At 47.8% G+C, this 21626-nt stretch overlaps 1 protein-coding gene across 1 annotated transcript; it reads left to right on the forward strand.

The window, feature by feature from the left end:
• Positions 1–7154: 7154 nt before the first annotated feature.
• Positions 7155–20926, forward strand: TAGLN3 (transgelin 3). The gene is made up of 4 exons (XM_045502015.1): positions 7155–7492; positions 8635–8809; positions 18561–18663; positions 20447–20926. Exons 1-4 carry the CDS (start codon positions 7313–7315, stop codon positions 20586–20588), a joined length of 600 nt encoding a protein of 199 aa, XP_045357971.1. The 5' UTR covers positions 7155–7312; the 3' UTR covers positions 20589–20926.
• Positions 20927–21626: the final 700 nt, after the last annotated feature.

Raw genomic sequence — 21626 nt, forward strand, 5'->3', positions numbered from 1 at the left:
GTTTAAAATTACAGTTATCCTTTTTTTTGAAGCTTATGTATTTTGAGAGCGTGCATGTATGTAAGTGGGGGAAGGGCAGAGAGAGAGGGAGAGAGAGAATCCCAAGCAGGCTCGACACTATCAGCACAGAGTGCAACTCGGCTTGATCTCGCAAACCGTGAGATCATGAGCCAAAATCAAGAATTAGATGCTTAACCGACTGAGCCACCCAGGTGCACCAAGGTTCTCCTTTTTCAAAGGCTCAAAACTTCACAATGATACAAAGGAAATCTATCACTTCTAAATTTTGACTTTATCTGTCATTTAAATGGGATTTGATCTTAGTAATGGAGTATTTGCATATTCTGAAGAGGCAGTTAATCCTTATATATTCTTGACTACTTGCAGAAACATTTCCTTTTCTAATAAAATGTGCCTTACAGATGGCCAAGTGATTGCCATCTACGTCAGGGCTTTCTGAAGTGCAGAGACAGTAAGAAAATATGAAATGCAATTTATAAAGGTGTTTTCAAGAACTAAAGTGGACTTGTGCAGTAGTGAGCCTTAATATTATTGAGTTGGTGTCTTAGCTTTTAAGTTTGGCTGGATTTCCTTTAGCCTTAGGTTATGTCTGTCAAAGTGAAACTTACTAAGTTGATAACGTGACCCATATAGAGAAAATTGTTGGGATGAAATTCCTGAGCCAAAGAATTAGCCTCAGAGAGGCCTGCTTACAAGGTGAGCCCTTGACCAGCATCTGAGAACTTGGCTTTTAGGAAGTTTCCGCCATTCCCAGAACTGGTAAATGTGGCTCACTACACCTAAACTGTCGACATTGTATGAACAGTATGGTTTGTGCTGAAGTCCTGTCCTTTTGGGAGTCTGGAATTGTGGTAGGTGCCAGGCAGAGACTGCCTAAGGGACCAGCTCCCAATACCTGGGCACTGAACGTCGCGAACTACCCAGTGGACAGCATTGCGTGTGCTGTCACAACTCGTGACCGAGGGAACGTCAGCTCATCTGGCAGGACCACTGGGAGAGAATTCTTGGAAGCTTGCGCCTCATTTCCCCAGACTTCACCCCATGTGCCTTTTTCCTTGACAGATTTTGCTTTGTATCCGAAGCATAGCTGTGAGTAGAATTATGTGCTGGGTCCTGTGAATCCTAACAAATCATCAAACCTATGGGTGGCCTTCAGGACCCCTGACACAGACACTAGACAGGTTAATGTCCTTGAGGACTACAATCTAGGAGTTACCTTTCATAGTGAACAGAAACCATTTGCCAATCAAATGCACGTGAATCCTGCATGTGCCACGGTGCCTGGTGCTAGAGTGAGTTGACAGCAGGCGGCAGGGTGGCCATTCTGGGGCTTGTTCCGCCCAGATACTGCCTAGGCACAAGGATTCAAAAGACAAGAGAAAAGGGCCCTGCGCATGAGAGTTTTCTGAGGTTAAACATCGTAATGTAATAAGCATGCTTAGAGATTTGCAGCACACCTGTAGAGGCAATACAATACGCATAACAGTTAGGGACAGACTATACAGTGTGGGTTCAAATCCTGGCTCACCATTTACAAACACTGAAAGAGCAATTTACTGAACCTGGAGGTTTCCTCAGCTGCAAAACGACAAAGTTAGGTAATAAAAGCATAAGGATTAAATAATTACTGTACATTTAGAACAATGACCCATACACATAGGAGTCACCGCCTCTTCACGTTTATTGTGCACTGAACACAGGCCCGTGAGAAACTGGTGGACATAATTCATGCGGGTTAGAAAGGAAAAGAGGCAAGGAAGTGGGCGGGGCTTCCACGACACCTCACTCGCCTGTTAGTTGTGTGCTATCCTTTCAAACCTTCAAAGGTTAGAAAAGGGGAGGAGGAGGACCCTTCACTATCTGAAGAGAGGAAAAGCCAATTTTGAAATTTAACCTAGCTTTGCAGAAGGTAACCTCACAAATTCCAAATGATTTTGTATCTAGTACATCGTTAATTAATTAGTGGGTTTTTTTCCCCAAAGCGCTCTCTCTCTTTTTTTCTGTAAAACCACTCCGTGCCATGTATGCAGGGACACAGAAAATGCTTGAACAACCAGCAGCCCCTCAGTCCCTTGTCCCCTGGAACTCCTGCATTATGTTAAAAGTGACATGGCCCTTCTTAACAATGTCAGCATGTGCAGTAGAAAGAGATAAGGCAAACGCCATCGGTAAGGAAGGCTAAGTGAGGTCACAGAATACGTTTGCTTTTGCTGCATCTGTTGAGCTTAGAGACCTCTCCAGACCAAATCTAAACAGTATGCTGTTCCCTGAACAGCCAATAGAAAGTTCTGTGTGGAAGAGAGGAGGAAAAGAGCCTTGGGCATGGCTGAGCTTTAGAAAACAGGGAGATGGCAAGGAGAACACGACTCTGCCACCTAACTATTCAGTGCCCAAAGGGAATATGCAAATTTTCATTAAATTTGAAACTGTTTTAAAAAAACAAAACCCAAATAACTAAGGAACTCTTATTTTCTGAAGGAAAGAAGATGGGAGGAATTTAGATACACCTTTTAAAGATCCCTTTTAAATACACATTTAAAAGTAATCTTTAATTTAGAAACATAATCATGTAGTATAGTTGGTTTGATTTAAAAAAACGTATGGGGCATCTGGGTGGCTCAGTCAGTTAGGTGACTGACTACAGCTCGGGTCATGATCTCACAGTTCGTGAGTTCGAGCCCCGCGTCGGGCTCTGTGCTGATAGCTTAGAACCTGGAGCCTGCTTCGGATTCTGTGTCTCCCTCTCTCTCTGTCCCTCCCCTGCTCGTTCTCTGTCTCTCAAAAATAAATAAACATTAAAAAAATTTTTTTAATGTGGCATTTTGGTACATCTAGAGAATATACCTAGGAAGAGGCAGGCAGTTTTTCTTTTTTAACCAAATGTGTCTTGAGGAAATTATCCTTCCAGACATGTGGGGTCTCCCTTTTCTTGGGCTTTCAGGGGTTTGCTAACAAAATTTCTTCTACTAAAAAAATTAAAAATAACAATACTAATAAAATAAAAGGCTCAAATCAAATGTCAGTTCCCCAGTGAAAGCCTTTCCCAACTTATATCCACCTCAGTTTCTAAGAAGTTAGTTCATTCTGTGCATTCTATTCTCACCTTTTTTGGTTTTACGTTCATTTATTTATTTTGAGAGACGCAGAGAGAGAACATGAGCAGGGGAGGGACAGAGAGAGGGAGAGAGAGAGAATCCCAATCTCGACGTGAGACTTGAACTCCCTACGCAGGGCTCAAACTCCTGAACCGTGAGATCATGACCTGAGCTGAAATCCAGAGTCAGACGCTTAATCTGAACAGGCACCCCTCTTCTCCCCTTTCTGATAGAACTTAACCGTTTTGAGATTCTCACATATATGCCAGCCTCCCTCTCTCACAGGACCACTGAGGTCAGGAGCTCTGTGCTGACATTGCCTACCCCCAGGTGGCTCTGACTCTGCTGTGTCCCCTCATTTGCTGGCTCCTCCTTCTCACCCACTGCTTCAGCATGAGCATTCCCATGAGTTCTAACCCTGGCCCTCTTCTCCTGCTACTTAGCTTAAGCACCCCTGCTCCCGGTTTTAACCCACTCGTATGCAGTGATCCAAGTCCATTCCTCCACTCCAGACTTTTGTCTTGAGCCCCAGGTCCATAAAACCAACTATCTAATGAGCTGGGATGGATGGTAGCCTCCAGATGCAGTTAGGATGAACCTTGTCATCTTCCCCCTATGTGGACCTCCCCACATGCAAGCCTCCTTACAATAACGGCACCACATCACCCGTTATACAGGTCAAATTTGTGAGTCATACTGACCACCCCCTTTTCCTTCATCCAAATCAATCAGATGATTCTCGTTCTCAGTGAAAAAATTCAAACTGTTTTGCATAAGTCCAGTGGCAGGCAAGGCTGGTAAATATTTAACAACTAGCTTTCCAGGCAAAGAAAACAAAACAAGAACACGCTCATTTACAAATTTGCCAACATCCATGCCATAAATACTCCCGTTACGGCCGGTTTGCAGCTACCACTGTGATGTCACTGAATCCACCGAAGCTGGGAAGCGTGGCCAGTTGCAAACCATTACATAGTATATACACCATATAGAGACAATAAACCTAATAATATTCTCAAAAAACACAGGCAATAGTAACACAAAAGCGATCAGTTCTGAGTATTCAATATTTGTAAATTACTTAAGTGTAAATTTACATAATTCAATTGCTTATAATGGCTGAGTGACAAGTGGCTCTCAACATTCCTGAAAATGTAACCATGGGCACTTGCAAGCAGACAACTTTATGGTCTAGAGCTTGCCTGACATCCAAGCCTTACTTTTCTTCCTGTGCGTCTCTTCTCTTTAATCCTATGCTTTGTTGACATTAGAACATTTGCGCCTGCTTAAATAAGCTGCCTTTGCCAGCCATGTTCCTGACGCTCACAGCCCCTCTTGCTGCAACCCATCCACCTGACAACACCTCTCCCCATTCACCTGGCAAACACCCATTTATCTTTTGAGGATTAAAGTCATCTCCTTTATAAACCCTTTTCCCAATCCTCTACCCCCTTCCTCTGAGCACCTTGTGCACATTGTTAGCATGACACCTGGCTCGCATTTATTGTTTACCAGTTTAACTTTGCTACTAGACCATGTTGCCATGTCCCATGCATTTTTTTGGTACCCAGATACATAGGCCCTTTAAAAAAGTTGTTGAAAAAATTAACTATAATACTAGTAGACACTCAGTAAATGTCGAGTTGATCCTGTATCTCCCAGGGACCAAGCATTGTTTTCTCAGACAACTTCCTGTGGATTGCTGGACACTTCTTACCTACTCCTTGTTGTGGCTCCCGCTCTTTGCCACTGTATCCTCTTCAGAACCATGAGCTCAATCATTCACTTAAAGTGTTGCAGTTATTTTGTTACAGTGGAAAGAAATGGGTACAAAAGATCTGCGAAAGAAAGAAGAGAGAAAGAAAGAAGGATAGAAGAGAAAGAGAAAGAAAGAAAGAAAGAAAGAAAGAAAGAAAGAAAGAAGAAAGAAAAGAGAAAGAAAGAAAGAAGAGAAAAAAGGATAGAAGAGAAAGAAAGAAAAGAGAAAGAAAGAAGAAAGAAGAGAAAAAAGAAAAAGGAAGGTAAATGTACATGTACATCTTTCAGAATTGTTTTTAGCTTTATATAACAAGCCAACCTCTTCCTTAGAGCAATTCCAGCCACAGAGAAAGTAACATGTCTTTTGTTTGGACCTCATTGACCTTACTGCTGCCACCCAAGATGCAACCCAGTAACTTCCAAAATTCTGCTGACAATTTCCCTGCTCTAAGCTCTTCCCCTAAGCCCCAAGGCTCCAGAGACAGTTCTGCCGTCTTTAGAGCTTCTTCAACCGATGATTCCATTCAGCATTAGTCAGTCCTTTCTGTGCCTTTTTCTAAACCCACTGCTCTCCTCAAAGCTGATTCTCTCCCAGACCTTTATGTTTCAAAATTCTCTCTCCAGGCCTTCAGCTACTGACCACAAAGTCTTTCTCAGGCATACCACCCACATGTCTACAAAGTGATTACATTTTCACTAGTCCAGGCCCCAGTGGGTAGGAGATACCTCTCCATACATGTATTATTTGAGGTGTCATTCCCTGCCTAGCTTTCAACCAATTTTGCGCAGGGACAAAGATTACCTTCCTGTGCACCAGAATTGCTTTATCTAATGTGCCCAAGTCAACTGGTTCCAGGGGCAAGAATTCAATTTGATTCTTCTCCAGCACAATACTTGGCATAGTTAAGCGCTCAAATCATATTTGCTGCATGAACCAAAAGAACAGATGTTTGAGTGTTTTTCTCATGAAAAGGACCCAGAGACTCCCACAACACCAATGAGACTTGTACCCCCAAGTCACTTACAGTCTAGGAAGACAGATTGCCAAGTTCTTGAGCAGTTATAAAAATTTCAGGCCAACTTAGATCTAAGTTGATTACTCCTCTGGTCTTGTTTGACCAATCAGTTACCACAGTGGGGCCTGACAGGTCCTTGACTAAAACACACAGATGAAATGGTTACACGCTACCAAAACCTTTCACTCCACGAGCTCTTAGTACATTGACAGTGAGCTTTGTTTCTTTTTTTTTTTTTTTTTAATTTTTTTTTCAACGTTTATTTATTTTCGGGACAGAGAGAGACAGAGCATGAACGGGGGAGGGGCAGAGAGAGAGGGAGACACAGAATCGGAAACAGGCTCCAGGCTCTGAGCCATCAGCCCAGAGCCCGACGCGGGGCTCGAACTCACGGACCGCGAGATCGTGACCTAAGACGCTTAACCGACTGCGCCACCCAGGCGCCCCGAGCTTTGTTTCTTTATAGAACATGCTCTTAGTATCTTTCTATTAAAAATAGCATTTAAAAGGTTCATTCTTCGGATAAGTCAAACTGAGGCACAACAGTTACGGCCAGGATGGAAGTTTCCAGCTGAAATCTGGCTGGCAGCTGAACAAGTTAATGGATGCAGCTCTCAGCTCCTCCCCTCTTGTCCAGCCAGACAACTGTTACCCCAGGGCAGAGGGAAAGTGGTCTGGCAACTCCTGACAGATGGACAGCTGACAGAATGGACCCTCCACTAGGCCCCAGGCCTTGTGCAGCTGTGCTCCGGCCTCGTATACAATCGGCTGTCTCCCCCAGAGGAGGGGAAAGAATTGTGCAGCCAGAAAGAAGCTCTCAGCGGGAGGGAGGTGGGCGGGATTGACTGACATACGAGAGGGCTGGCTTTTTGGAGGGCTCTTAGCAACGGCCCCGGTTTGACCCTCCTCAGCTAGAAGAAAATCGAATCAGTGTACCATTCTTCCAGGCGCCATGCAGCATCAGCAACTGAACGTCAAGGCGGCCTTCCTTCCTTCCTGTTAATTACCTGCTCTCTCCCATTTCAGGATCCCCGTCTCTGCAAAGTGCTTCTGGAGAGGGGACGCCACGACCACCACCCAGCCCCCTTGCTGCCTGGGGTTTCAGCCTTGATTGTGAGTCCTTGTACATCACCTCATCTCATCCCATCGATAGGCGGGACCGAGAGGGGCGTTCCAGCCCCCCTGGACCAGCAGGGGCTTTATTCTAGAGTCACTGGCGCGTGGCTGCGCTTTCCCTTCGCGTTGGTAGGTGAAACCCCAGTGGCTTCATTGGCTCCTTGATTTAAACCACGCCCGGCTTTCTGCCCGCTTTGCTGCTGCTGGGCCAGGCTGCCCAGCCACGTCCCAGCCCCCGTTCGCAGGGAGCCGGGCCGCTGCTGCTATTGTGTGGATGCCGCGCGTGTCCTCTCTTCTCTTCCAGAGATGGCTAACAGGGGCCCGAGCTATGGCTTAAGCCGAGAGGTGCAGGAGAAGATCGAGCAGAAGTACGATGCGGACCTGGAGAACAAGCTGGTGGACTGGATCATCCTGCAGTGCGCCGAGGACATAGAGCACCCGCCCCCCGGCAGGGCCCATTTTCAGAAATGGTTAATGGACGGGACGGTAAGGCCGGCGGCGATCTTGGTGGCCAGGGCAGTGGGCTGGGAACCCCTCCTGGACTTTCTCTTCTACCAGGAGGCTGCAGGTGGAGCTGCGGCTGCCAAACTCTGTGTCTCGCGGGGTGAGAATGGAAATGCCTTTATTTCTTCGGGGTGGAAGGTCTGCGCTCCCCGCACAATTCCCTTCCTAGCTTAAGGACTCTCCACCCACCTGAGACATGGCAGCTTCCTTGGGAGTTGTTGCCAAATTAAAAGCCCTTTTTGCTTTCTCCAGTGGGAATAATCAGATAAGGATTTCCCTTAGATTACTCCAGACTTTTGGTCCATCAGCGCGTGGGGTGGGGGGGGGGGGAATAATTATTCCTCCCCCCGGGGAATGGGTTAGTTACAAAGTACAACAAAAGAAAGGGTCAGAGAGACTAACCACCTTCCCATCCTGGGGTTGCTGCCTGGGGTGCTGGATGTCTTCAATGCATGGGTTCTCAAGAAACCGAAGGAAATCCTTACTTGGTAACTGCTTTTCTGACCAGATGCTCTCGTGCGTTTGGGGGTTGGAGACTGCTGATTCGAACAAGCCCATCTTTTCCCCGCAGGCTGTGATTTACTGTTACATAACAGCTATCCTACGTTTCTGTTGGGTCGCCCAGGACTTGGGTTACAAGCATCTAGGAGGAGGGTACCCGGTTCAGCTCTTCTATACCTCATTGGCACATATGGGTTGAGTTATTGAAGGCTGATTCTGATCTGCCCTTTGAGAGAAGAAATAATATTCGATTCTATTATTTGACCTCTCCTCCTTCCATTGAAAGTCTGGAAATCACAGGCTCATCACCACACATTGTTCCCTATTTGTAAACATTCTTTCCCTCCCCCAGAGAAAGGAAGGGAGGAGCCAGCAGGGAAGGGGGTTCCCAGGATGCAGGACCCACTGTAGCCAGGAGCAGCCCTGGGAGTGAGGCCACCTGGGTCTCTGGGGTTTGGCGTGGGAACCTGGCCACCCAGCCCGGAGCCGTGCCTTCCTGGGGCTCAAGACTTGCCTCTGCCCAAACCCGGAAACTGTGCGCTATAGGCCTAGGACTCACTTTGCATTAATGATGGATAAATACAAAGGGAAACATTGATTTTGTCTCCCCTTTCTCTCTTCAGGTCCTGTGCAAGCTGATAAACAGTTTATACCCACCGGGACAGGAGCCCATTCCCAAGATCTCAGAATCAAAGATGGCTTTTAAGCAGATGGAGCAAATCTCCCAGTTCCTAAAAGCTGCAGAAATCTACGGTGTCAGGACCACTGACATTTTTCAGACGGTGGATCTATGGGAAGGTAAACAGCCCTCATGCCTTTGGGGTTATTCCCCCTCCCCCTCCACTTTGGCCATCTCTTTGGGAAACCTGTTCACAGTGTTCTTCCTTATGCCTGTGTGTGCCCCTGTGGGGGTGGAGGGTGGGGGTGGAATGGGGGTTATCCACTGTGACCCCAGGGCACTGTTAGCTTACCGCTTTGTGATATTCTATTGACAAGGCTACCCTCCTCTGAGGGAAGGCGCACCCTGGGGACATGGCGGGGGACCTCAGCAAACCAGCACGTAAACAGAAGCCTCCATGGAGAGAAAGCTAAAATGGTTACATGGATGCCTTTCATTCCTGTTACCCCTCCCTCAACGTACTCTTTCTGAACAAATGGTAGCTACTGGAAGAGAAGGGGGGGTGGGTGGCGAGCATGCTTCTGACTCACCGGCAGCAACAGGGCTCGTAGACAAAGCCGCCTGGTGCGGTCTGTCATTCAGTCTGAGAAATCAAGAGCACCCCAACCTTTTACGAAACTATTATCTGAGGGCTTGGTGACTATCCCTTCCAGATATATATTCTGCTCAGAAAGTGTGAAACGTGATTTTTTTTTTTCTTTCACATTTGTGAATTGACTTGTGAGGCATAAGTCTTATGAGGCACAAAAGTCAAATCACATTTCTGGACGTATTTGACAGTCCACCATTACTGGGGGAAATGGTGTGAATGGAGACACGGCCCAAGAAGTTGGGACCTGTGGTCATAGTGCTTAGTGTTCCCCTGGGCCCAAATGTGTGTGCCCATCCACGCAACGGTTCCACGCCAGGCTGGCCAGGCACTGGAGCTATGGAACAGTTCAAGCAGGCCTTCCAGGTAGGCTCTGCTCGCTCATGCTCAGTCCCTAGCTGTTATCAGTGGTGCGCCCAATAGGATGCCCAGGGCAGTGACCCAAATGGCCCCCCTGATAGTGAGAAGGGGGTAAGTTTCCTGTGATCGGGAGACATGGTATTTCAAGAGGTATTTAGATGATGGATGAAACAGATTTCTAGCAGAGGACCATCCTACTAAACAACTTCTAAAGAAACAATTGCCTCCTTAACCCTTACACCCCCTCTGTGTCAGGCAGAGAGCTGGTATTTCCTGTTTCTCTCACACGTGAGTTGTTAAAATCCCAAGACACCCATCACGTAACCTGTGTTTTGCCATTACTTAGAAAGTCAGATATCCAGACCTTCAGGCCAGGCCATTGGACTTCTTGGCTACTCACTTCCAAATCTCATGACTGTCACAGTTGAGACTTGGTTTCTGCTCTTTAGACCAAAACGATGATGATTTTCCCAGCTAATAAAGAGAGCCCCTGCCTATTGATATTTCCCTGTACTGTAGGCGTGGAACAAGTACTTTACTGTGTAATGCCAATTAATTCTCCTCCAGTTCTATGAGGTGTTATTAATTTTCCCATTTCAAAGAGGATGAAGCTGAAGCTTGTCCATGAGTACTTGTACGCATCGTATGGCCTGTAATTAGCAGAGCCAGGGCTCAAACTTGAACTCTCTGAGGCCAGAAAATAGGGCCTCAACTAGTCTGCCCTGTCATGCTTTGACCAGGAGGCTGTTTCCTGCACCTGCACCATGAGTGTGCTGGTGAGTCATAACAGGAGGATGAAGAAGAGAAGGAGGAGGAGGAGTCAGGACTGTGTGGGACAGAAGGATGGAGCCCCTGGATCAGGAGTTCATGTGAATAGAAGGGTGAGCCCCCCACCAAGCGCAGGAAGTATGTAGGAAGAGAAGGAAACTGGGAAGTCTGTGGGAGACGTGGACCCCGAGCTTGCTTCTCTGTCTTTACGCGACTGACGATGTTTTACTCGCCTTTCCACTTTTATCAGAGATCGCGCACGTAAACTTTACATCCCGGAGGTGCTGGCAGTGACGAGGAGGGGTGTAGGGAGCCACGGTCCCTGATTAACAGAGCAGGGGGAGGTCTACACCACCTGTCCCAGCCCTGTGTGTTCATACTTCTTAAGGGAGAGGGAGGTCAAGAAGCATGAATGAGACTGTGGTCGCCTAAGGTAGGGTCGTGGACAGGTGGGCTCCAAGCCAGGTTAATACTCCTAGAAAAAGGAAACCAGGCAGACACGGAGCCAGGGCAAAAAAGGATGAAGCTTTAAAGGAAAAAAGGAAGGGGATTCACTCCAAGGGTGGCTGACCGAGTATAGGTAACCATGACTGACACTAACAAAGCAGATGCCTGGGAGTGTCCACGGCCTCCCGTGGGCCCCTTCATGGGAGGACTGAGGTTCTGGAAGAGTCATTCTAAGGGAGGGGGCCTCTGGATCACTGACCGAGGCTCAAGCCAGAGCTGGTTACCATACAATGGAGCAAGAGGTAGGAAAGTGGGTTGCTTTGGGCAGAGAAGGGAGGGACGGGCTTGGCCTTGAGCAAGGCCAGGGTGAGACCCAGGGTACTGAGTGAGAGAGGCTGGGTGCTTCCTGCCAGAGCCAGTTGTCGCTCGTGTCTGGGGATGAGCAAGCCTGAATCAAAGGGATGCTGCAAGGCAGGGTCGGCATGTGTCAGCGTGAGGGTGCCCGTGTCTACTCACACAGCTATCAAGCTGGCCATTTGCTTAGCTTCGTGCCGCATCCCCCCTACTGCTCCGACGGTGGTTTTCCGTTTATTCCCATTCCCTCCTGATGCCACGCACTGGGGGTGTGGTGGCTGTGGCTGCTGCGGGTCCAGCCCTTCTCGCTTGGGCACTTCTCTTCCTCCTCTGCAGGCATTTTATGCTCAACAGCTCTCTGCCCCCTGCCCCCCATCTCCCCCACTTGGCATCTTCCCAGTAGGGTTCTGCTTGCCCACGGCTGCCCAGTGACTCCATGTTGCTCTGAGGTTGCAGACAAATGAAGCTGCAGGAGGCCAGGCTTGCAAGACGCCCTCCCATTTAGGCTTCAGTTAGACAGGCAGGGGCCCCAAATGGACCCATTATCCTGAAACCCCTGTTCGATGCACAGTGAGATGTTTGGAATGGACTTAGGAGCAACCAGAATAAAAGGTCCTGGGCTTTAAAAAGGAACCCCGGGCCTGAACAACGGCCCAGAAAACAACCCAACCAAAGGATATTAGAGACAGAGCTACTGAAGTTCCTCTGGGAGGAAGCTGGGCGTGAGCAATCCCTTTCAGGACTGGGGAGGAAGCTGGGGCCGCTTAGAGCCCTGAGAGAGGACTGAAGAAGTCTTTCTCTTGCATGAGGGCAGGTGGATGCTGGCAGGTTCCTTCTGGATTTGTGGGGGGTGCTGGGAGGGGGTGGGAGTGGGGCTGTCTCAGCTGCCCATGACTCAGGAAAGCATACCGGAGCTTAGACGTCAGTGTCTTTTCTGTGGAGGGAAAGTGAGAAGGAGACGAGGGAGGAGCAGGAAAAGGAAGTATGTGTGTTTGTGTGTGAGAGAGACAGAGAATGAGAGAGAACACGGGAGAACTAGGGGGTGTGCTGGTCAGAAAGACTCAAAGAAAACTTACCCTGGAAGGTGGCACAACACAGATTTCTAAGACCGCCTGGTTCACATCTCTGGTCCACCACTTATCAATTAACTTTTCTAAGCTTTGATTTTCTCAGCTATTTCACAGGGTTGACATGGGGATTAAAGGGGATGATGCATTAGAAGTTGCTTAGCAAAGTGTCTGGCAACCGTAGAGCATAATATACGGTGGCAAGGTAAACATTACTACAGTCATTGCCCTGTCCCCTTTTAGGACAAATTGAAAATGAGGGTGGCGGGAGCAAGGCTGGAAAGGCACATATTCTGCCTTGGAACAGATGGACTTCATTAATGGCTTCATACAGAAGCCGGTAGTGTTGCCTGGATGGCATTGGCCCTCTGTCTGTCGTGTGGTGCCTTCACTGCATCGGCCGGCCTCCAATATGGAGGAGCCGGCTTCACGGGTCACCTTACTGACTTTTTTCTATCCTGTGGTCATTACCCTCTTGACATCTTTCCCCAGAATATATTGCTTTGCCAATTCCAGACCCAGAAGATCTTGGTACAGTGTAAAGAGCATGAGTTTGGAGTGAGATAGATGGGTTGAAGCTCTTTAGCTACATGCCAACTTTGTGAACTTGTTTCAGTGCTCAGCTACTCAGAGCCTCAGTTTCCTTCTCTGTAAATAAGTCTAGCACCTTCCTCGGAAGGTTCTTGTAAGGATTAAATGTGTAAAATGCCTGTGACCGTGCCTGGCTAATAGACACCTAATAAATGTTGGCTTCCTTCCCCCTATACTATAAGTCCATCAGCAACTACCTTTTGGGTTCTTTGCACAGCCACATGGTGAACAAGCGTTAGACATGTAGAATTCTAGAATGTCAGAGCAGGCAAGACTCAAAGATCAATCCAATCTGATTACTTTTCTCAGGAGTCCTACTGACAAGGATCCTGGCCACATGGTTTTGCCCTGCCCCCCTGTTCCCTTTCCTTGATGACTAGGAGTCGGGGAAGAGTGTGGTTTATATTGCGGGGGGGGGGGGAGTACCTGGCAGTCCAAATATATTCTCTGGGGAGGTGGCTCTATATGTGTCATTCCATAACAGCAAGAACAAGGGAACATTTCACCCAACTCGAGAGACAATTGGGGGTCTTGTGAGGTACCTGTAGTGACTTGAGTCATCATAACGTGCCTGCTGCTTGCCGTCTCCTTTTCTGTCAGAACAGCCTCCGCTGCTCGTGACTTTGTTTGGCGGGTTTTTCCTTCAGCCATGGTTCTCAACCTCGAGCCTGGTAGGTTTACGAAAACACAGCCCCAGTGTTTCTGAGGTATTTAATCTGGGGTAGGGCCCAGAAATTTGCATTGCTTACCAATTCATAGGTGATGCTGCTTCTGCTGGTCTGGGAACCTGGCTTTGAGAACCAACAGAGTGTCTGCAGAAAGGCAAGCGACAAAAATTTGTGAAACTCACAGAGCAAGCCCAGCCTACTCTCTGACATTTCTCCTTTGACCGTAGTAATATTTTCTCAATCTTGAGGAGAGAATTGGGGGCTGTGCCTAAGTTATTACTCAAGGAAAACAGAAATGATACCAGAAAGATGAAAACAGCCAGTATTCCAAGAGTAACACAGATGAGTCAAGGCGGATAACAAAACAAAGTAGCTCTGAAGCAAAAGTTTTGACTGTAAACTGTGAAACACTTGTATTTTTTAAAACCACGCATTTATTTATTTATTTAGAGAGTGAGAGAGAGCACTAGCAGGGGAGGGGCAGAGAAAGAGGGAGACAGCGAATCCCAGGCAGGCTCCCTTTATGGTAATAGCGCTCAAACCCCCTGGTTGGGGGGTGGGGGGGGAGAGCCTTATGGTTGCAGAGCCCTCGGCCCCACCCACCCCCCCGGAAGTTATCATTCAGTAGTCTGAAGTACAAGACCACACTTGGGGAAACACCGCTTTGTGCTAATGCAGGAAAGAGGGCACATTCAGTTGACTGAGCAAAGGTTTGCCAGGTTGAGTACAAGGGAGGCTGCTACACCACCATCTCATTTTTTATGATTGCAAGTCTAAATATCAGCCCCTCCTGTAAGAGGAGGCTAGAAGAGTCCAGCTCACCTGATCAAAGTGCTGAGCTGGTAATGCACATTTGGCCCCTCCGATTCCATGTGTCACTTCCCTTTTTATGGCCAGTGGTCTCGCTTTTAGGTCACCACCAAGGACTCAGCATCTAGAAAATTCCCAGTCCTTCCCAGTGGTCGCTACTTCTTTTAGGAGAGTCTTCTTCTTTTTTTTTCTTTTTTCTTTTTTCTTGGAAGAATAGCCTTGAGCAGTGTTTTCAGGCTGCCTTGCCAAAGTATCTAGGGTGTAGCTTTCAGGGAGCAAAGAGATTCCAAGCTGCCGGACTCCGAGCTGGCTCCCAGCTTGGATCAGAGCCCTTCTAATTATTGACTTTACCATTTGACTTTGCGCAAGATGTCTCCGAAGGGAGGAGTTTTTGCTTAAGGAATAGCGTGTAGCACTTACCGTGTGCTAGACCTCGAAAATGTTTTTAACAAGTGAAAACCCAAGTAGTGGAACAATGCTTGCCTCTCCATCTGGCTGTATCTGAGTCATCTCAGCAGATTGCTCCAGAATCAGAATTTTTAAGATTCGCAGGTATTTCTTTTTCTTTTTTTTTTTTTTTAACGTTCATTTATGTTTGAGAGAGAGAGAGACAGAGTGTGAGCTGGGGAGGGGCAGAGAGAGAGGGGACACAGAATCTGAAGCAGGCTCCAGGCTCTGAGCTTGAACCCACGAACCATGAGATTATGACCTGAGCAGAAGTCAGATGCTTAACCGACTGAGCCACCCAGGCGCCCCGCATTCTCAGGTATTTCTGGTAATCAGTCTAGTTTGAGAGCCACCATGCTTCTCAAACTTGCCTAATGGTGTAAATCACCTGGAGAGCTTACTACAAATATAAACTCCCAGGCCTCTCCCCAGGCCTACTGAATCCATCTCTAAGGGGAATGACCTCAAAATTCATATTTTTAAAGAGATGTCCCCCACACTATCCCATAAATAGTCCAAGAGGCTTGGGAAACCTTGTTCTGAAGTAGGCCGTGTTCTAGGCAGATGGTTATAAGATTCACAGATCTTCCTTAACCTCACTGCTCCTTTGGACATTTAATATGTGACCCCCAGTTATAGAAATCAGCCTCTACAAATGGTCCCTTCCTTCCAGCAGCATGTGATCTGGGCTTCTGAACTGGCAAGAGAGGTGAGGCTAGAAAAAGGCCCTCTCGCCATTTCAGCACTTTCGTGCTGGATTTCATGAGGGATGTCTGTTAGAAAGCTGAGTAGACATGCCAGGAAAGCAAGATAGACAAGTTAGAGGGGCAGATTCCTGCTCATAGTGTTACTTAGAATCTTGGCCAGGATGAACTTGACCGGCACACTGATGGGGGACTCTAGGCCCCAACTCTTCTTCTCGCTTTAACCTTATTTGAGTTGCGACCTGGGGAAATTATTTCAGACAAAAACGCTCAGACACTTATGGCTCTCGGGGTTGGTACTGTTGAACTTATGAGGCGCAAGAACAGTGACCCAGTTTTGTCCCCCTGTGCATTCCCTCTGGCCTGGTCCTCACACAGCCACTGCCACCCCTGCAGGTTATCTCTGATCACCAAGGAATGTGCCACCACAACCAACCTGCAGTGGGGACCCATGGCTGATGGTGGCCTAGTGGACTGTTTGTGGGCTTTGCATTCAGACACCTGAGCTAGAGCCAGGCTCTGGTTTACTTGCTGAGTGACTCTGGGCTCATTAATTAACCTCCCTGAATTCATTTTCCCATTCATACACTGGAGGGAATAATATCAATTCCACTGGTTTGATACCATATATAAAAATATCTGGCTTATAATTTATATCAAATCTCTTGCCTTGGGACCTTTCTTAAGGAAAACTTTTCCAATGTGTTTTTGTCAAATGACGCCTCCTTCCCTAGCTTCTTCTGCCCAATCGTGTAATTGCTTCCTTTCCCACCTTCCAGGATATATCTTTCCTTGCCAACTTTTCCCCCTCCTTCCTGCCTGGTTTCATGCCGTGTGTATGACACCAGCTAGCTCCCTGTGAAGGGGGCTGGGTTTGTGCTAACACAACCTGCCTCTGCACCCGGGGCTCCAGGGTCATATCTGTGGCTGGGTTGCTGGCTGTCAGGCTGCACGTTCCCCCAGATCCTGGACTTCCTAGACCTGTGCTTTCCAACTACCAGAAACCGATTTCCTGTGTGGCCCTTGTACAGAGTAGGGTTGAATGGTATACTGTAACCTTCCCAACCCTCCCTGTGCTTAATTCTTGCTGTAAGTTCTCTTTAATGGCTCACTGCTTAAGAGCAAACCCTCTCTCCATCTCTTTCCACAGTGATCCCTCAGAATATCATCACTACAGCTCTATTAAAAAAAAGGATCGCGAGGGGCGCCTGGGTGGCGCAGTCGGTTAAGCGTCCGACTTCAGCCAGGTCACGATCTCGCGGTCTGTGGGTTCGAGCCCCGCGTCGGGCTCTGGGCTGATGGCTCAGAGCCTGCAGCCTGTTTCCGATTCTGTGTCTCCCTCTCTCTCTGCCCCTCCCCCGTTCATGCTCTGTCTCTCTCTGTCCCAAAAATAAATAAACGTTGAAAAAAAAAAATTAAAAAAAAAAAAAAAAAAAAAAAGGATCGCGTTACACAGTGACAATTACAGAAAAGCTTTTTATCTACGAGAAGTCATTCTAGTAACCATCTCTGGGTTTGCTCTTAAGTCTTATGATTCCTTGTGCCCTCCCCTACCCATCTGCTGCCCAGACACTTCCGTTCTGATCTGCACTCCCCCCCCACCTCCTCCCCCCACCCCCACCCCCCACCCCAGCACTGTAACTATCAGCTAACCCGGCCAGGCCTCAGGATCCCTGAAACCGCCCTGTGGTTAATGGGGTAGGGAAGAAAAGTGAGGGAAAATGAATCTACTCTTTTTCTTTCTTTCTCTCTCTCTCTCTCTCTCTCCCCTTTGAATAGATGGACATCCTGAACTGGACTTCCTCTGTGGACCTGAATTGTTTATTTCATTAGAGTTCTACTCCAGTCTTGTTTACCATCTGCCTTTCTCCTGTAATTCTGTATTCCCTAGTGACCAAGCCGCAGCAGCACGGTGGGGGGAGAGAGCACAGATGGTTTGCTCAGTGCAACGAGGGCCTTTTAGTATTTGCCCTTAACTTTTGCAGCTTCACCCTCACCCCACCCTACCCGCCCCACTGAACACTGCCTTCCTTGCTAACCCTGTGCCTTGAGCTTTGCACCCCACATCCCGTGCCGTGCACGGATCTCTGTCTAATCCAGGGCTGACCACGAGGTAGCATCTTTCCCAGCCGCGGGCCTGGCAGTCAGCTGGGAGGGAGGAAAGGAGAGAGGATGAGAGGAACAGGCTGACTTTCAGGGTCACTTGCCTCCTCTGTGGATTCAGGGTCACTGGGCTCTTCAGGGCATGCCCCCCCCCCTTCCCACTGTATGAAGGGGCACACCACACATCTCTCTCTCTCTCTCTCTCTCACAGACACACACACACACACACACACACACACACACACACACACGGCAGCTATTTATTATTTCCATTTAGCTCCTTCCAAGCTGCACAAAATAAAGGGCCTATCATTTGTGTCACATTGAGTGCTTTCTGTGTTGATTTGCTTGCCTTCGTTTGCCGGCCTCCAGCCCAAAGAGCAAAGTGAATACCCTTTGAATCAATTGAATACGTCAAGTGAATACAATTTGACGCACATGGGTGATTTTAGACCCTTTTAACCCAGAGAAAGAAAAAGAGAGGAGCCACCTGGGGTTTGGCACATTGAATCCAACCAAGCAACTTCTTTCCAGTTTCCTTTTCCCCCTACCCCCAGTCCTGAGGAAAATCGTCCTCTGCGGACCAGCTCGCAAGCCTACCCACAGGGTTTCCCCTTGCCACAGTCTGTAGAACCCACAGAGGCAAGGGCCTCTGCTCAGGTCAGGGACCTACTTGTATCTGGGCTGATAAGTGTTTGGAAGGTTTTATTCATTCGGCAACTATGAATGAGTTAGAAACTGGGCGAGTCACATAGAGACTAGCCAGGTAGTTTTTTGTTCTTTTCTGGGAAGTTTTGCTATGGTTATCTTCGGGGCTTTGAGAAGTATTTGGTATCCCTCCTCTTGAATGGGATCGGCCTACAGCCTCCCATCAGAACTTCCTTCCCAGAGGACCAGCCCCATCCTTCCAGATTCCTTAGCCCTGACACATGCTTGGCTTTAATGTCTTTGTTGGCTTGTAGGGAAGGACATGGCGGCTGTGCAGAGGACTCTGATGGCTCTTGGCAGCGTTGCAGTCACCAAGGATGATGGCTGCTACAGGGGAGAGCCATCCTGGTTTCACAGGTAAATATCCCTTCCTGCTACCACTCCCCACTCTTCACTCGGCAACCGAGGAGGATGATTTTTACGAGAAAGAGCATCTGGCGCGCTAGAGGCTATTTCAACACAAAGCACTCAGGGCCCCCACAGCTGATTCCCCAGGAACAAGGGAAGACTGATGCTGTCATTCAGGTCAACAGCCCACCCAGGGCAGAAAGGATTGGGGGTTTCCTGCTGGATACTGGGACCCTCCGGCTCCGGCTGTGCTGTTTCTCCAGAGGCTGAGCAGGACTGACTGACTTTTCTCAGAGGTGGCTTGAGGTCTGAACTTGGTTTTGTTATGATCCAAGGAGCCCTATTTATTTACTTATTTATTTACTTATTTACTTGAACTTATTATTCTTGAACTTAATGAAGGGAACATATGTCCTGGTTAATGCCTGTTGTCCCAGTGTATTTCTTTATTTTTTTTTAATGTTTACTTGTTCATTTTGAGAGAGAGAGAGAGAGAGCATGTGCATATGAGCAGGGAGGGGCAGAGAGCAAGGGAGAGAGAGAGACTCCCAAGCAGGCTCCACACTATCTGCACAAAGCCTGATGTGGGGCTTGATCCCACAGATTGTGAGATCATGACTGAGCCAAAATCAAGAGTCAGATGTTTAACCAACTGAGCCTCCCAGGCAACCCCCCAGCGTATTTATTAATAGCTGTCTCTTTCACTTTCAAAAGTGGCATGGTCTGGATAATGTATTATGTGGTCATATCAGTAAAGGATTTATTTTCTTGTCCTTGTTTTCAAGGGTGGAGGAAGCAAGGAAGGTGAAACGCCACCCAATAGCTCAGGGGGCCTTGGAGACAAAAGAGTACTTTGTAGCAGATAATTGACCCTTCATTTCCCTAACCTGGCTTTCTTTTTCTAGACAGTTATAAAAAGTTACCCCCTTGTGTCATTTTAAATGAACCTTGTCTGAAAATCTCCTAGATTTTGGCCAGTTGAAACTCTGCTTTTAGTCCCAGCTTTGCTAGTGACATATCGTGGTTTATATGACCCACAAAACCAAAATTAATTACTACCTGGCTCTTTACTGAAGTTTGTTGACCTCTGGGTAAGAGTAAGAAAATTTCCCTCCTTAATTCCTAGGTCCTACAGCTCTAAAACGGGAACATTAATCCTTGGCCCTACACAGGGAAAGGCCGAATGGGATTTATGACATGCTTTGTAAGAAGACCTGACTGTAATTTTCACAAGGGCTTGAGGTAACTTTGAGAGAGAGGGTGACAGGAAAGTTGTCTGAGAGTGAAGTCTTCAGAAAAGAAGCCACTGACTCTTTCGTGGAAATTCTGAAAAATCATCTGGGTTCTAAGGAGTGGAGAGCTCCTGTGTCATGGAAGGGCCTATTTGGAGTAGGGCTAGAGCTCGTGATAGGACCATAGCCCAGGGTAGGAACATAGCCCAGGATAGGAATAATGATCAGAGTAGGACCATAGCTTAGGCTGGGGCCATAGACCAGGTAGGGACTCATAGATCAAGGTAGGACCATAGCTCATGATAGGATTATAGCTCAGGGTAGGGCCTTGGCTCATGGTAGGGTCATAGCCCATGGTGGCCATTGCTCAAGGTAGGACTGTAGCTCAGGGTAGGATCACAGTTCCTATCAGTACTATAGTTCAGTATAGGGCCTGCTATTCTATTTGGTGGCCTTGGGTTCTGTTTGGTGACCCCAATAGAGTCTTTCTAACTACGTGTCTTGGGAAGGGCTTGAAAACTGTCAGAATGACATTATTCCATCTCACTTCCCCTGCCCAGGAAAGCCCAGCAGAATCGGAGAGGATTTTCAGAGGAGCAGCTTCGCCAGGGACAGAACGTCATCGGCCTGCAGATGGGCAGCAACAAGGGAGCCTCCCAGGCAGGCATGACTGGGTACGGGATGCCCAGGCAGATCATGTAAGATGCTGCCTCCTGCCCCCCCGTAGAGAGGACAAATGTTCCACACCACGGTCTCTGTGATAAAGAAATAGTTAGTCACCTTCTGACCTTCTCTTTCTCAAAGCCTCCCAGTTTCTGGTTTTTGCAAGTGCTGCATTTCTGCTGAGAATCCGCGTTGCCTACTGCTGCCACCTTGTGTTCATTTAGAACTATGCAAAGACTCCGCCTCCTCTTCCTGAGCTCCCTCTTTTGCCCAAGAGTCTCCCTTTGTCTGATTATTTATTTATTTATTTGCCAAAAACTCCCCTCCTCAACTTATTAGAACAGACCTAATAAACAAGTTAGTCTTGTGGCTTCAAACGTAAACTTCATTCTTCGCCGTAGGGTCTTTGCCACGTGGGGCTGGCCTCCGTCCATTCACGGGGCCAGCAAGACGGGATGAGGCTTAAGCTGAAGGTGTACAACTATAGGCTCCCTCTGAGGAAGCCCTGATCAGGTTGTATTCTGTGTCTCAGCCACGGAAGTGGAAGTTTAGACATAGTTTTGCCCACTCTGATAGCCTAAAGCCAGGAGTTCCAGAACAAGGTCTTTGAGTCACTTGGGCAAAGTACCTACCTTGTGCTTATGATGCTGGACTCCGGGCGGGGTGGGGGGGGGACCCCGGAATGAGCAAGCCGAAGCCCCAGTTCTTAAGGGGCCCAGGAAGTATTTGCTGAATGGGTGGTTTTATCAAACAGCGGGTGACGGTCGAAGGAAAGAGCGGTTGTTACTTCCGTACCATTCTTTCCCCTGCAGGCCGGACCCTGGGTCTGACGTCCACGTTGATATGGTTCTTCATAAGCCAAGCATTAGAGGCGATGTAGATTGCTCCCTTACACTCACTTACAGGGTCTAAATCCATAAAACTGCTGGGTATTGCTGAAGACAGACATCTAGCTAAGATGGGAGAGGTTCCAAAGATTCTCTCATCCGTATGAAAACTAAGAAGGCCAATAAACTTGGAGACCACTGTTTAATCTTATTCTTTCCTACCAGTAGAAACAAGAAAAAAGTGATTCAT

This window comes from Leopardus geoffroyi, chromosome C2 (assembly GCF_018350155.1).
Source record: "Leopardus geoffroyi isolate Oge1 chromosome C2, O.geoffroyi_Oge1_pat1.0, whole genome shotgun sequence".
NCBI classification, from domain to species: domain Eukaryota; kingdom Metazoa; phylum Chordata; class Mammalia; order Carnivora; family Felidae; genus Leopardus; species Leopardus geoffroyi.